We start from the raw sequence: 16060 nt of genomic DNA on the forward strand, positions 1-16060 counted from the left end.
AAAAAAAATCGTTAACTGTGTAAAAAGCTCTCTCCAGTAAGAATGCTTTTAATGCTTTACGAAATGCAAAAAAAGATGTGATGGATTTAATTTCCAATGGCATCATCAGAACTTTATATATGATCCCAATTATTGCCTCCACTGATCTGTAGAAATGAAGTTAACAACATTAGTAAACCGAAGTCTGTTATGGGACAATAGCTGATACATTTAGCATCACACATTTTTAAGGCGCTCTTCTTGAATTGAAAGAAAATTCGCAGGTAATCTAACAATCTGACAGAGAGACATCATCACTATTGATTACATATGAGGATTCAGGATTGGTAAGTAAGGTATTGTCCATGGAACTCTTACCACTGGTGACCAGCTTAATTAACAAATCCAAAACTGGAGAAAAGGTTAACCACTCGACGAGAGTAACTCTGGTTAAATCAAACTTTTCATTAAAATTACTAGCTATAATGTATTTATCAGTAACAGTTTCATTCATCATTTAACAACTGACTCTTTATGTATCCAACCTGCCCTACAAAATATAGAAATCAGATTATATAGGTGTCGTAATTATATCTGTTTTATATAGCCATCCTTACTTAGACAGAGGAATCTAATCCAATGATTATTTTTAAAGAATACCTCTAATTCATGTACCTTCAAACCTCAAGATTTAATATTAAGGTGTAATATAATATTATTATACTTGTTAGTCGCTATTACTCCGTTTTGTTGAAATATCAGCGCCATTGGATTAAAAGCTTTCTTACAACCACGCCCTTGGGCCAAATCTCTGGGTTTATTTATATTTATTTATTTCTGCCGCATCTAATAATATTTCTGCTGAAATTCATAGATACTATGTTATTGGTACAAAATCTGAAAGTTTGAAATTTCTCATTGTCTTAGAAACTGAAGTATCTAAATATTCAACCCAAGTCAAGACTAGAGCTGTTGGTTTTGATGGAATACATGTAAATTTTTTAATATTTTAATAATTGTATAGCAAATTCTCTATTTTCTTCTGAATGGAAACGGGCTGATATTGTGCCTTACCGAAAACGAATATCGTAAAGGGTTTTCAATGATTAAAGTTATTCAATCTCATCGTATATTTTCTCAATCAACTCTCATTGTATATTTATACTTCTGTATATTTATACTTCTCATTGTATATTTATATTGTATATTTATACTACTAAAGATTATTATTATTATGATTATCAGATTTCATGCCAAACGGCAATCGCACTCTCCCCTGGGGAGGGGGAGATCGTTCACTTATCTTAGATATCTCAGATATCAGAAGGATGAAGCTCTGGTTCCGGCTTATAATTATAATATGGTACTTTGGCTCATAAGAGGTTTAGTTTTTCTGCGAGCTCTTGATGCAGTATTTTTGCAACTAGATCATGTCGTTCTTTATATTCCGTTGGTGCAAAAGTTTGACATCCACCGGTGACATGCTAAATAGACTCCGTTGTCTCACATCCATACCTACATCTGTCACTTTGTACCATCGGATCACCTACGACAAACTTTAAATAATTTCTTGTTGGTATTACTTGATCTTGGATAGCCACAAGAAACCCTTCAGTTTCGGGGAAAAGCTGTCCTGAAAAAGTCAACCAGTAGTTTGACGCCTCCATGTCGATATACTCTTGTTGAATCTGGTAAACATACCTTCCATGTGGTGGTTTTCTCATCCAAGCTGACATTTTTTCTTGCTCGGTGCGATGGTGTATGGGCAGCTCAAGCTCCTGTAGTTTAAGTAGTGTTGAGTCGTCTGCTTCAAATACGGCACGATGAATGTGTGATGTTTCAGCTTTTCTTAAGAAAAAGGAACGCAAGTTTAATTTACTGAATTAGCTGCTTCTCTATGTCGGTCATTCCTCTTCCTCCCATATGTCGAGGTAGCATAGTTCGTTCTACGGCACTCTGCGGATGATGCTTATTGGTTTTCGTTAGGAGTGTTTTAGCCTTTCTTTGCAAATTTTCGATGTCCATTTTCCTCCATCCTATAATATCAAAAGAGTAAGTTAATGAACTGACTCCATATGCATTAATAGCTTTAAGTAAGTTTTTGCTGTTAAGACTTGTTTTAAAAAGTCGTCGCATTCTTGTACTTAGTAGTCAGCTCATTCTTTATAATTTTATGGTCTATTCTTTGCGCCTGCTTTATTCCTAGATATTTGTAGGATTATTCTTCGTCCATAGCATTAATTATCCGTTTTCTGTTTGAAAGTCACCTGGTTGTATTTTACTCTTAATAATGAACGTTCGGCACTTATCCAATCCGAAGGTCATTTCTATATCATCAGAGAATTTTTCCATTATTTTAAGTCATCCAGTCAAGTAGTTAGTTTAGAAAACCTCGTGTGCTATATTAAAGTACATCAAAGCCTCTTTTACTGTGTTTTCTTCAGCTAATGCAGATAGAAAAATTCAGGAGTGATTGAGATTTCCATGGTTGATTGTTCCTACTTGATTGCGAATTCTTTAGTGAGGACATTTGGTGTGACAATATCTTTAAAGATATATGCTTTGGAGACTCAGCACACGGCTCTTCACTAGGGTGAGCTCGAAATCAAAATGTTTTTTCCTCCTCATAGCGTTTGGGAAGGCCTCCTACAGTATATTAATTATTTCGAGATTTATATCTTTGAGTATGTTAATTTGCTGAAATTTCATTACTTTGAACAGACAGTTTATACTTAATGAAAGCCTTCAGAGACTGCGCCAGCATATTCACAATTTTACAACAAGTCACGTTGATTGCGACTGAAGAGCTCCAGCCATCAGTATTTAAAGACTTATTATTATCATTCCCATTTTCTATGTTATTAGAAAAGCTGCTCGTGCTTGTAGTAAGATCATCCACACAAATAGCAAGTAGTGAAGTTGTCCTGAACTGCACAGATACTTCAAAAGTTTTAATTTGTATTTTAAGAACTTTAAGTTCACTATCAAAACCAATATTAAAGGAGGTGTTTATAACCACGTTTTCTAATCATCTTATTATAGACAAGTTTATTAAGGGAAGTCTTTTCTCTACAAATGCCAATTTCAATGTCAGGAGTGATGCATTTCCGCAAGTGTTCTTTAGATCATCAGACTAGAAAGTTACAGAAAGTTACTAATTGTCTTAACACCTTCACAAAAAAAATTATATAATATTTGTGGACAAAAATAATATAATAATCTCATAAAATTTTGTATGGACTTTTTCCTCTTCTTTTTGATTTTATTCATTGAATTAACCAAACCTCCTAGTTCATTCAAATTCTAGGTTCGATAGCTCCTCATAGTAGTTCGTACAGTCAGGACAGAGAACATCGTCCTTCCTATCACAGAACACAAAACAAATATATAGAAATGCGTGTTGCCTAATAAACAGACAGAAATTCTGTTGACAGCTATATTGACGTTGTTGACAAAGACGGAGCGACCATCTTGGGTGGCATATGGCGGGAAATTTAAGCCTGATTTATTGGGTGATATTTAAATTTAAAGTAATTTGCAGAAGCTGATGCGTTAACTGACGAGTGATGAGAGTTATATTTAAATAGAATTTTATTTTAAAATTAACAATACGCTTATCAGTTTTTGTTTCAATGTGGATATTTTATTAAAAACAATTTTAATAAAAAACCCACATTTTATTAAAATTTTACCATACCCATTTTTTTAAAAAAAAAAAGTTTTTTTACAGCAGCGGTCTAGGTTACTCATAGACTCTGCCTAGAACTTATGTTCAAGAATAGGCTTAATTAATGTGTCCACATTCAAACGGAATATTAGAAAGTATCGATTGAAGAGTACGAGGTGATGGTAATTGAAAAAAATGTCTTAAATACTTGTACAGTCTGGAACTACGTTTAAAAATGTAGATGGAAAAAGCTTTATCCTTAAAAGACCATCTACGACCAGAAGGAGGACGGTTTGCATTTAAAATTTGGCAGTTTATAAAGTCCTTTGTTACCTCATTAAGATTTTTCTCAATAAACTGGAACCTACCACCATTATACATACAGTGATTTTAGAGATGCAACGTGAGCTCTTTCATTCTTGAGAAGAAACTTAAGCTTAGATAACTTACACATCACAGACTTATGTACATTGTACATAATTTCTTGCTCATTTGTAAGATTATCCTTAGACAGTCCTGCCTTGGCAAGAACGCCTCTCTTATTCTTAAGAATAAAAGAGTATTTGTCACTATGGTCTCTCTTAGTTTTCAAACTGGAGAAATCAGAGCTGGACGATATTGGAATATTATCCAGATTCACAGTATCTGAAGAGATGTTTGGTGAATTAGAACCTGTAAGATTTGGAACCGTGATTTTTAAGGCTTTTTGCTCTTGAAATGAACTTAGATCTTCTTTACTAACTGAGTAAAGATATTCTCTGTCAATCTTTGGGACTGGTTGCAAATAGGACTTTTTTTCATTAGGGACCTTCGAATAATTATGATCACTTTGCATTTCAATCTTATGTGGTACAGCATCCCATCTAAGTCGCTATGTAGGATTATCAGGGTTATTAAAATCTGAACCAGAAAAGTGATTGGAGCAAACTCGATAATTGGTAACACTTTTAGTTGGACTTACATGACAGATCTCCCTCCAAGAAGGATGAAATCAATGGAAATTTAAAGAATCCAAAATGCACCTTAACATTATTAGAAAACACTTGGATGTTAGCACGTTTGTGAAATAATTTATTAACCCATGACTTAAGAAAACTACAAAAAGCCATAAAATTACTTAAAAAACTTTACATTGGAAAAAAACCATGAGGCTTGGCTTGTTTTCCACCCAAAAGGAACTTAAAATAGACAATCGTCAAATACAACAGTTAAAAAATGTCACTATTGTCATATTTGATGTACGTCAAAATCAAAAATTAGAATCAATCGGCCATCTTGGGTGGCAAACTATTCCGCCCCGCTACATTCAACCTTCATACCGGTGCTTCCTATACTAATAATCCAGTACATTTCCTGCATACCATTCTTTGGCATGTATGACACGAACAACCAAATAAATCAGTTTTCTTATCCTTTGGCTTTATTTCACAAGAAAAATGGCTTTTGTAGCAATTCAAAGCATTTGCACTCATATTTACAAGTCTTTGTTAGAAATTTTGACAGTAGAATCCGACAATGTAATAAAAAAATATTTAAACATTATTTGTGTAAATTTTTTGTTTTTCATACAAATGTTTCTTAATTACGCTTATTAATCCTCGGAGCTAAAATAGATCGATTGACTATCTTGCATTAAAAAAATATTCTGTTTTTCCTTTTAAATAGAATACCTTGTAAGGGGAATAAATAAAATGACTTAAAAACGCTACTGGTATACCGTCAGGACTCGGTCCATATGATGGTTTTAAGTTGGCTATTATGCCATTAAACACATCAGACATTAACACAAGACACATTAACAGTGCTAATCATTATCATTATCATCTAATAATAATTTCTGCACCGTTTAGAGTCACCCTGTATAGTCATTTTATAAATTGATGAAATAGAAATTATAAACAACCTTTCACCAAAGAAATTTAGAACTAAAGCCATGATTGCATTATATTCTTTAAGTCATTTATTATCCATTATTCGTAAATGCATTTAATTAAATTTTTCACCAAAACCTATTAATAAACACTAAATTAGCCCATTAAAAATCGTTCAAACATTCTATCGGGTCTTCATTTCTTCGTGCATATGCCATGCCAGTGAAGGTCAATCAACAGAACCAAAGAAAACCACTCGTTCTTTATAACCGCACGACAGTTTACCTCGCCTCCCAGTAACCTTTTCATCATGTGGAAGTTACAGTGTACATTGCTGCTGTTAGCTTTAATCGGTAAGTTTGCCGATTGGTTTATTTTACGGTTATTCACTGATTTTACCAAATTTGTTTCGAGTCAAAGTTGCGTAAAAAGGGGAAAGTTTGACTAAATGATTGACCTTTCAATATTTGGTGTGTTTTGATTAAGATTTTTGCAATCACCATATAACTATATATAAAATTTAAAGATACTTTTACATTGGTTTCCGTTAGAAGTAACTAACAGTACAATCTAACGGCTTGTAGGATATAAAAATAAGACTTAGGTATATGAGACAAGTGCATAAATATCAGGTTTTTACAGTGATATTTTATTTATGCATTTTTTTTTAAATTAGTTCCTGACCTAATTCCAGAAATTTTTTTTTATATTAGTTTTACAACAATAGTTATTAATAATCAGAAGATTCAGTGCGTGGTAACAGTAAACAATCATTATATAAGTATGATAAAAATTTTGAAATCATTTGGTTTTTGTTATTAAGATACAAATACGAGTATAGTGGGCAGCTAAAATATGGAACAAATTCGAATATGTTTCGAATATGGAAAAAAATGCAATATTTCCAACATATAAAGTTTTTTAGAAAATAAGTTTTTTTTTAAATAATATATTAAATATACCTTTTAATAATGTTATTTGTAAATGAGAGATTAATTTAGCTTTATAAATATTTTAGCTTTTAATTATTTTATTTTTTTTATTTAAATTATAATTAAAAAAATTATTCAGTCCAGAGGCAGTCAGGATTCATTAGCCAACACATTCAATTTCTTGAATCAAGTATTTTTTAGCAGATCTGTACAAAAAAACTTTTCTGTTATTCCTTGTAACTTATATTACATTTATACTCAAGCTATTTAATATATAATAAAGCAAAAATAGTTAACCATTATGAATCATGCATATTAAGAAACTAAGCACGATAGATATTACAATTAGTCATTCACAATTAAACTAAGCTAATGATCACTGTATTATACGAGTGCATTTGTCATCATCATTTGTAGCTCTACAACCCTTGATAGATCTTGGCTGACATGCATTATCATTCTCCATTTTGCTCTATCTTGTATCAACCCAGGATACTATTTTATTCCCATCGCTATCACATCGGTAATTCCAAATTAGAGTGCATTTATTGAATAAGAAAAAAAACAGTACTATGTAGGATTACAGTACTATGTTGGAAGTTTGATATTGCGTGTATTATTGCGTGAGTGTATTATTAATATTGTTTGATTAGTGTTATCCATTTTAAATTAGTGTGTTATCGTTTACTATCCTTGTCTTAATAAAATAACCCAGCAGAAACTGCAACGTGTACAAAATACGTGTTATAAGTTTCATTTTCTTACATTTATGTATCGGCTCTATAAAAACCAAAAGCCAAAATATCTGTTAGAGAAATTAATTCTAAGAAATGCAATTTATGATAGAGATATAAGACATAAGACTCTGACATTGCCACACTATAGCACAGCTCTTTTCTCATGTAGTTATACTTACATTGCCTTAACAATTTATAATCGATCTAGACCTAATTTTTCAATTCCAATATCTCGCTTTAAAAATGATTATAAAACTTTGTTCTTGGAGGAACAATTGCACAATTAATTTTGTTCTCTGCGGATTTACAAATGTATTTAATTAGTTTTTTTTCTCTCAATTTGTTCTTTGGTTAATTTTTATATTACTATTACTGCATGTTGGTCAAAACATGTGTAATTATTATTATTAGGGTTAAGAGATAAAAGAAGCTTTAGCTAATCTTCGCCTTTTTAGGCAAATGTAATGTAATGTGCATTTGATACCAAATAAAGACATATTTATTTATTATTTATCCATGAATTTTAAAAAGTTTTATTACCATTTCCGCTGTAATATTTAGTAACTCTAAGTGAACTAGGATCGAATTTCTCTTTTTAACGTAAATGTTATTATTATTTATAATTTTTATTAAGATAGTTGCTGCTTTACTTAGAAAGCTAACGTTTTGTATTTGAAAACGAGCTTCTTTATCTGATCATGTGACTAGAATGTCATTTTAACAATATGTGGCTCAGATATGCTATTTTACCAAACTCATTACAATTTCTCTTAATTTTAATTCATTGCAAGTAATGTAAGTTAAGCAATCTCATTCCACACAAGATTAAAATATTTATTCCTCAGGTATATTTTATATTAGAAAAACCAAGGGTTTTTATACAAGCTTCTTGCCTAAGGCCATATTAAATTTCATTTATTCTACACATTTCTCTGTAGTGTCTTTTTTAGTAAATCATAACTGAGGTCTTGAATTTCTTGAAAAAATATACCAAATACAGTCTGTGCTCTACAAGGTGTTCATTTGAAAACTTCCTACCACGGATTTATCGAAAACACACAAAAAAAAATGCCGAAATACGTCAAAAGGTTTGTCAAGGGGGACAACTTTCTAACCTAAAATTACTTCACCCCCTTTCATCCTCTGCCCCCCAGGATCATCCCCTTAAAAATTTTAAATGGCATCGAGAAATAATGGGGTATTGAGTAATAGCTTGTTTAAAAAAGTATTTCGAAGTCTATTATTTTGAGGTTTGATTTTTTTAAATCGGTCGATACGTTTTCGAGAAAACTAGAAAAATCTTTGTTTATCTTAATTTGTTCAGATAGAAAACAAAAACATGAAAATATCAGTTTTTATTTCAATAAGTGTTCAAAATGTTGCCCGTTTTTGGCCAAACAATGATATAGGCGATGTTTAAATTCCTGACGGACATTTTCAAAAACATGTTGTGGGATATCATGGTAGCTGTCGATGATGCGTTGACGAAGTTCATCCAAACTTTCAGGTTGGGGAGTAAACACAATAGATTTCAAATGACCTCATAGAAAAAGTCTAACGGCGTTTTATCAGGAGATCTAGCAGACCATTCTATAGGCCCCCTTCGCCCTATCCATTTATCTGGAAACTTGTCGTCTAGCAATTGCCGAACGGGAAGAACATAGTGAGGAGGAGCGCTGTCTTGCTGGAAATATATTTCAGCCTCATCAAGTATAGGGTTTCCATCATCATCGATTTGGTTTTCAATGGATTCAGTGATAAGCGGATTGATGGTATTTTCCAACATATCCAAATAAATGTCTCCATTTAAATTTTCGTTAATAAATAATGGCCCAATAACTTTATTTTCTAAAATGCCTGGCTATACATTAATTTTTTGATGGTACTGGGTACCTGGTAATGGTACCCTTCTATAAATGCATGAGGATTTTCATTGCTCCAATATCTACAGTTATGCTTATTAACAAATCCATTTAGATAAAATGTGCATTCATCGCTGAATCAGATATTCTTTACATGAATAGTATTATCATTAATCGCGTCAATCATTTTTTCACAAAACTCAACTTGCCTATCGAAATTGTCTTCGGTTAACTCTTGCAATATTTTCATTTTGAATGGATGAAATTTATGAAGTTTAGTAACTGTGTGAACAGAGCCTAATGAAATACCAGTGGCAGCAACAATTTTGCGTAATGAAGTATTAAGATTTATTCCAAATGACCCAAAACTTCAACTTAAGCGGCTTTATCCAAAATTCGCCGATGATCACGTTTTTTATTTGCAACAGATACAGTTTTAGTAAACGTAGTAACAAGGTCCAAAACATACCTTTGCGCAGTTATCTTCTCCGGATGTCTGGCGTTAAACGTGACGGCAGTTTGCCGAGCACATTGATTTTGGGCACCATAAATTAGAATAATTTCCATTCTTTCGGCTAGTGTGTAAACCATTTTGGAAGTAAAATCTTCAATTCAACAAATAAATTTTCAGTATTCCAAGACTGTCACAAATGTAACTGACGGCAAAATAAATTCTTTATTTTTCTGAGCAACTATAAATAACTGGGCAGGTATAATAATAAATACAGTTCGCCCAGGATATCTAAGTTGATGAAAAGAATGCGGAAAAAAATGCAGGTTGTTATTTAGTTTTTTCCACGTCTAATCTTTGTCGGAATTGCTGTTTGTTGGTAGTTTCCGTTTTAAATTATAAACGAATTGTAGATTTGCCAAACCGTAACGGGTAACATTTTGAACACTTATTGAAATAAAAACTGATATTTTCATGTTTTTGTTTTCTATCTGAACAAATTACGATAAACAAAGATTTTTATAATTTTCTCAAAAACGAATCGGCCGATTTAAAAAAATCAAACGTCAAAATAAAAGACTTCGAAAGACCTTTTAAACAAGCTATTACTCGATACCCATTTAAAATTTTTAAGGGGATGACCCTGGGGGGCAGAGAGTGAAAGAAGGTGAAGTAATTTTAGGTTAGAATATTGTCCCCCTTGACAAACCTTTTGTCAAGTAGTGGGAATTTTTCAAATGAACACCCTCTATATATCCCTGTATTCCTGTTCTAGCTAGCTTCTGAAACCTGCTATTTGGTTCAGTTCCCAGATATTGATTCACCACTCTGTCAGATCGGTCCATTATCATTGTGCGAATATAATTATGCCAATTCCATGTATCTCTGTAGTGAAGTTCAGTGAAGCATCTGTACAAACACTTTATATTTATATTGAATGACACTGTAAAGTAGTTTCTAGCTTTTATAACTAATTTTCATGAAACTATTATATAAGGTGCGGTGAGATGGTAGTGTACACCTTTTTGCTATTCTATTGCACGACTTAATCAAATCATTCAATTATTATTGCTGCGACTTTCATCCGTTTCAAGTCTGTGCAATTTTCTCAAAATTTTAAAAATAATTCTGAATACCATTTCAAACGTTAAATTGTTGTCGTTCTTTGCTTTCTTATTAAGAAACAATTATTAAAACTACTTTATTACATATCTCTGGTTTTTTGACGTGTCATTATCTCGGCCACTGGCTAATCATGCAGAAATCAATCATTAAAATACAATTATAAGTTAATTTGTTATACAAATTGTCGTATGTTAATGATTAAAAAAATAGTTTTAGCACAATTTTTGTAATTTTGAAAAATGGTGATTTGTGTTTTTTCTTGAGAATTATTTTTTCCAAATTAAAATATTGATCGGTAAAGATTTATTTCCGGACGACCATGCGTCACTAACCTTGCTTGCCTCTCCCATATTATTAGCGACACTTTAAATGGCAGGAGCCATGGGACTGTGTGAACACATATTATGTACGTTTACAACGCGCGGATCTATTAGGTCCATATATCAAATGATGAATGACTATTTTTATTTAGTACAGCCCTGTTTACAAGGATTGGTCTTGAGGGTTAAATTAGTGCAGGATTATTTATGGGACCAAAATGTCATTTGAAGGGAGTTTATCAGTTTAGACGAAGAATTATAGGACATAACCTCTAAATCTCTAAAAACGTTATTGTTGCTTAAAAATAATAGAAATAAACTAATAAATTTTTTTTAAGGCTTAAACTTGTCCTTCTCTTCCTCTTCTCTCGTAAGCTATTTAATTTCGTAAGCTGACATCCAATAAAATACCAAACTTGTCATTTTGGTACGTCAAAATAGATCCTAGGTGTTTACACCGAAAAAAAATTTATTTAATCTACCCTGTTTGAGACGCATCAAATTCGCGTATCAAATTTTAGTGCCCTGCCATTTAGACCGAAAAAATAGTCCTCGTGACGTCATTTGATTCAGGTATTAGATATTTGGTACACGCGCTGTAAACGTAGCTATTGTTAAATAAAGTCGCATTTTAGTTTCGACTTTCTAATAATTTTATTATTGTTTGAAATTTGTATCTAACATATCGATTGAAATTTATAGAAAATGGAGGCACTAATCTTTTTTATTTACACCATCGTACTTCATTTATACTTCAAACCAATTTAATTTTTGCTTAATATGTTCGAACATATTAAGCAAAACTTATTTTTGTATAAACGATATTATCGTTAAAGTAAAATAATTAAAATTAGCATAGGCTAATAATCTTATTTTTTCCAACCAAATAAATTTGTTCTTAGATTGTGTGATTCAGCAGGCAAACCTTTAAATAGTTAACACTTGGTGTCATTAAAAATCGTCTTTATTTACGCTGGAATAACACATAAGTGAAAGTAAGGAAAAAACATATTCCTGAGAATTTATTGCATTAAGGAGAAGTTTATTGAAGAAAAACAACATCTTAGCCCTCAACTGTACCTGCCGCGACATCTTCAGAGCAACTGACCAATCAGTATTCCGTATGTGACCTGTTGTATCAACAGCAAAATTAAAGTACTTATCGTCGGCTTAATCGTATTATTACGTAATAACATTGTAATAAATTTATTATTTTTTTAATACATTTAATAAATTTTAAATAATCTTATAGATTATTTTAAAAACAAAAATTGTTAAATTATATATTCAGGATTTGTTTGATGTACTTACAACTTTTTCCTCTATTATTTTTATATGAGAACATACTTACGACATATTCTTATATAAGTAAAATCTGTATTGTTGTAACGAATTCATAAATATTTACTAATTTTATTGGGTATTACGTCACTTATAGTAAAAATCAATTTAAAAAATACTATCTCACACGCTTAAAAATTGAAAAGAAGAAGAAAATAGACTTATAACGTTGATTGAATAATAGGTATTATTATTATTCAATCAACGCTTATAAGTTTTAAATACAATAATTTACTTGAGGTATAATAGTTTTTTTTTAATACCTAGGAGCAGAGGTTTAATCTATTAATCTCTGAGCTCGTTTCTTTTTTCCTTTCTAACTCCGTTATGAATATTAAAATTAAAAAAGACCTACTTATTTAATAAAAATACCTAATTTGAACCAACGTTTCGGTGGTTATGTCTACTACCGTTATCAAGGTAAATAAAGTTAAATTAAAAATATGAACAAAATATACTTATCTATCTTTTCTATTTCTCGTCTACACTTTCTTCAAAACTCCTTCCTAACTCGACAATACTTACAATACGTTTTTTTTTAGTATGGTCGAGTTAGGAAAGAGTTTTGAAAGGAATGTAGACGAGAGATTGAAAAGATAAATATATTTTGTTTATATTATTAATTTAATTGAATTTTATTTACCTTGATAACGGTAGTAGATACTAGATATAACTACCAAAACGTTGGTTCAAATAAGGTATTTTTATTAAATAACTAGGTCTTTTTAATTTTAATATTCATAACAAGGTTATGTAGGATATTGAAAAGAAGAAACGAGTTCAGAGATTAATAGATTAAACCTGAGCTTCTAGGTATAAAAAAAAATTTATCTAATAAATTATACCTCAAGTAAATTATTGTATTTAAGACTTATTGAGCTTAAAATAAACATAACGAAAGATATTCTTAAAGAATTGAGTTCATATTTCTTCTAAATACGTGAATAAGTCTATTTTCTTCTTCCTTTCAATTTTTGAGCGTGTGAGATAGTATTTTCTAAATTGATTTTTACTTAAGTGACGTAATACTCAATAAAATAAGTAAGTCAGTATTCTCATATATATTAAAACTATGAATCCCTTATGTTGAAAAAGTAGTTCAATTTATATATGCAAAAATATCAGTGTAAATTAACTTATTGCAAAATAAACAAAAAAAATAAACGTTAACAAAATTAAAAAATATAAATAGTTATATTTAGAACGGAAGAATATCATGAAATGAGTGATAGTCCTTGGGAATACTGCTTTTAAGTTGTTGCAGGTAATTACATTTTATTTTTAAGCCACTTGTTTTTGACTCTACGGGAATCTTAACTTCTTATATTCGTCAGGGTGTCATAGCTTATAACTGATCTCTGCACTTGGGGAATATTGCATAGTCCGCAAATCTGTAACCACAGGACCTCCTTGTTTTTTTCCTGGTTTCAAAGACGTACTAAGTTTAATGCTTATATATTTTTTGCATTATTTGTAATCCAAGTATTTTACTTAGTACGGTCTTGATTCTTTTATGCATGTAGGAATATTCCTACATAATCGGCAAGTATGTTAATTACTCTATTATGAAACTTTCTCTCAATGGCAGCATGCATTGAATCCGCTTCCATTTGAGTATGCCCATTTTCTATTATGGTATTGTGGATCATACTCAAATTAAACAAAGAATTTGCTAAAACAGCATTACGATTTTGTGACATGCAGCCATCACTAAAGAGTATTATCTTTTGTCCTGCGGTCATGGATGGGATGTTTGAACTCTAAAAATTGACATATAATTGATGACTAATCATTTGCACTAACACCTCCCGTTGACTCGCGACAGATAAAATAATATCCGTCTTTGCTTTTTATGTCGAAAATTGTGAAGTTGTGTACAATCAATTTTATCTTGAATTAAGAAGACGAGACATTAGATTTAGGACTTAATAAAACAGATTGTAAGTCCATACAAAATACATTTTATTTCATTCTTTTTCTTCTCTGGCTTCCCTCTTTTCTTATAAGTGATCTTTATACTTTCGTTGCTTAAAAGCATCATGTGCAATATATGTGTCGCACAAGTTCTTTTGGGGTTTGAAAATGCTTAAGTTTATGGAGTCAAATGTGTGATGGAATATAGATATGGAGCAGGAGTAGATTTCTTTTCGTTACAGCAGTGTGTTTTATAAAATTTATACAACGCAGATTTGATATGCCATTGGGATTCCATCTAATTTCGATGAGCTCGCCTTACAATAATGGGATTCCATTTTTGGAATGTTTTCCAAAAAACTCTTTAAGAGTCTTGGTTTTTTTAGCTAGAGCTCATCTGTTGCTGTTTACTGTTGTATTTTCGCCATCTGTAACTTCGTTTCTAGATTGACTTTGCTTCCAGATTGACAGATCTTTCCACAATGCATAAAGTGGTCAAAAACATGTTTTTATTTACTCTTATCTCTGCTTCATCTTTTTCCAAATAGTATTGCCATGTATGGCCTTAAATGGTTTTGCCAATTTTCAATTTGATAGTACTCGTCAAATTTTTAGTTTTAATTATGACTGTTCTCTTATTACGACTACACATTCTAGTGTCTCTATTACGAGATAAATTATTTTTATCCATTTTTCTATACTAACAATATTTTTAATTGTTATGAATTATGAGTTTTTGTTTATGGGTAAAAATGTTTGAACTCCATTCTAGCATAAAAATTTTATTAATACAAGTACACAAATGTCGTAACTCCACTTCACGTGGTCATGGAGATAAAACATGATTTTTTTTTAAAAATAAAGACTCACTTGATATTTAGTGAAAAATAAAAATATCATAAAAATAATTTATCTCGCAATATAGACACTTTCTAGACCGAATTGTAAAAGAACAGTCATAGTGAAAACTAAAATTTGACAAGTATGTCATTAAACTGAGTTAATTACGACAACTTCTTAACACTTTTTGAGGAGAGTCTCGATACGTCAAATATTTTATACAGATTTCTGCGCACTGAATTTTATCCTGGACATCCGATATTTTCTAAATAGGTAACTACGATTATAATCAAACAGATAACGCAAAAAGATCATTTTCCATAATAAATAGACATACAACATTTTCCGATTAAGCCGACATTATAATTTACGGCGATTTGGGGAAAATCATTGATATTAATAAGAAATACGATTGGCTCAACAATTGAGACTTGTCGATCCCCGATACTGCTTGTTCGCTTTTACTTAGACAAGAATTTAAAAGAGATATACTATTAGTTGAAAAATTATAGTAGAGGGTAGTTTATAAAGGTTAATGGAGCATATTTCGCAGTATACAGGGTGTCCCAAAATTAGTGGACGAAACGCGAACCCTGTATTCTTTGGTCAAAAATAACCTTACTTTTTCCTATAAACATATATCGGCAAACGCTCCCCAAGGGAGCTACGCCCCTTTTAAAAGGGGCACCTGAAGATGGTTTTTTCCACTTATTTTCGAAACGGGTAAAATAAAAATTTTAAATTTTGGTATTCTCCCAATTTTGATATGCTGAATTTAGTTGTCATTTCATAATTTTTATTATTTAGTCAGGTGCGTATCATTTAGGGGGTGAGCCTAAAAAAATACCTAAAAAAAATTGTGTGTAAAGTTTTTGTTTTTTTTTTCTTTAAATTTTAAAAATTTGAGGCTTTTTACGTAAAAAAGTATATCTTGGTCTATAACTCTACGAGTTACCATTTTCGAGAAAAACGCATTTAAAAATAACGCTGCATAGTATTATTAATAACAATTTTTATTAAA

At 31.1% G+C, this 16060-nt stretch overlaps 1 protein-coding gene across 1 annotated transcript in view; it reads left to right on the top strand.

The window, feature by feature from the left end:
• Nucleotides 1–5705: 5705 nt before the first annotated feature.
• The window catches only part of LOC126741669 (protein obstructor-E), a 43861-nt gene continuing 33506 nt past the window's right edge, over nucleotides 5706–16060 (top strand). The window contains exon 1 of the mRNA XM_050448209.1: nucleotides 5706–5870. Within this exon, the coding sequence (XP_050304166.1) occupies nucleotides 5828–5870 (43 nt within the window). The 5' untranslated portion in view covers nucleotides 5706–5827. The remainder of the gene's footprint in view (nucleotides 5871–16060) is intronic.

The sequence above is a fragment of the Anthonomus grandis genome, chromosome 10, assembly GCF_022605725.1.
Source record: "Anthonomus grandis grandis chromosome 10, icAntGran1.3, whole genome shotgun sequence".
Taxonomy (NCBI): Eukaryota; Metazoa; Arthropoda; class Insecta; order Coleoptera; family Curculionidae; genus Anthonomus; species Anthonomus grandis.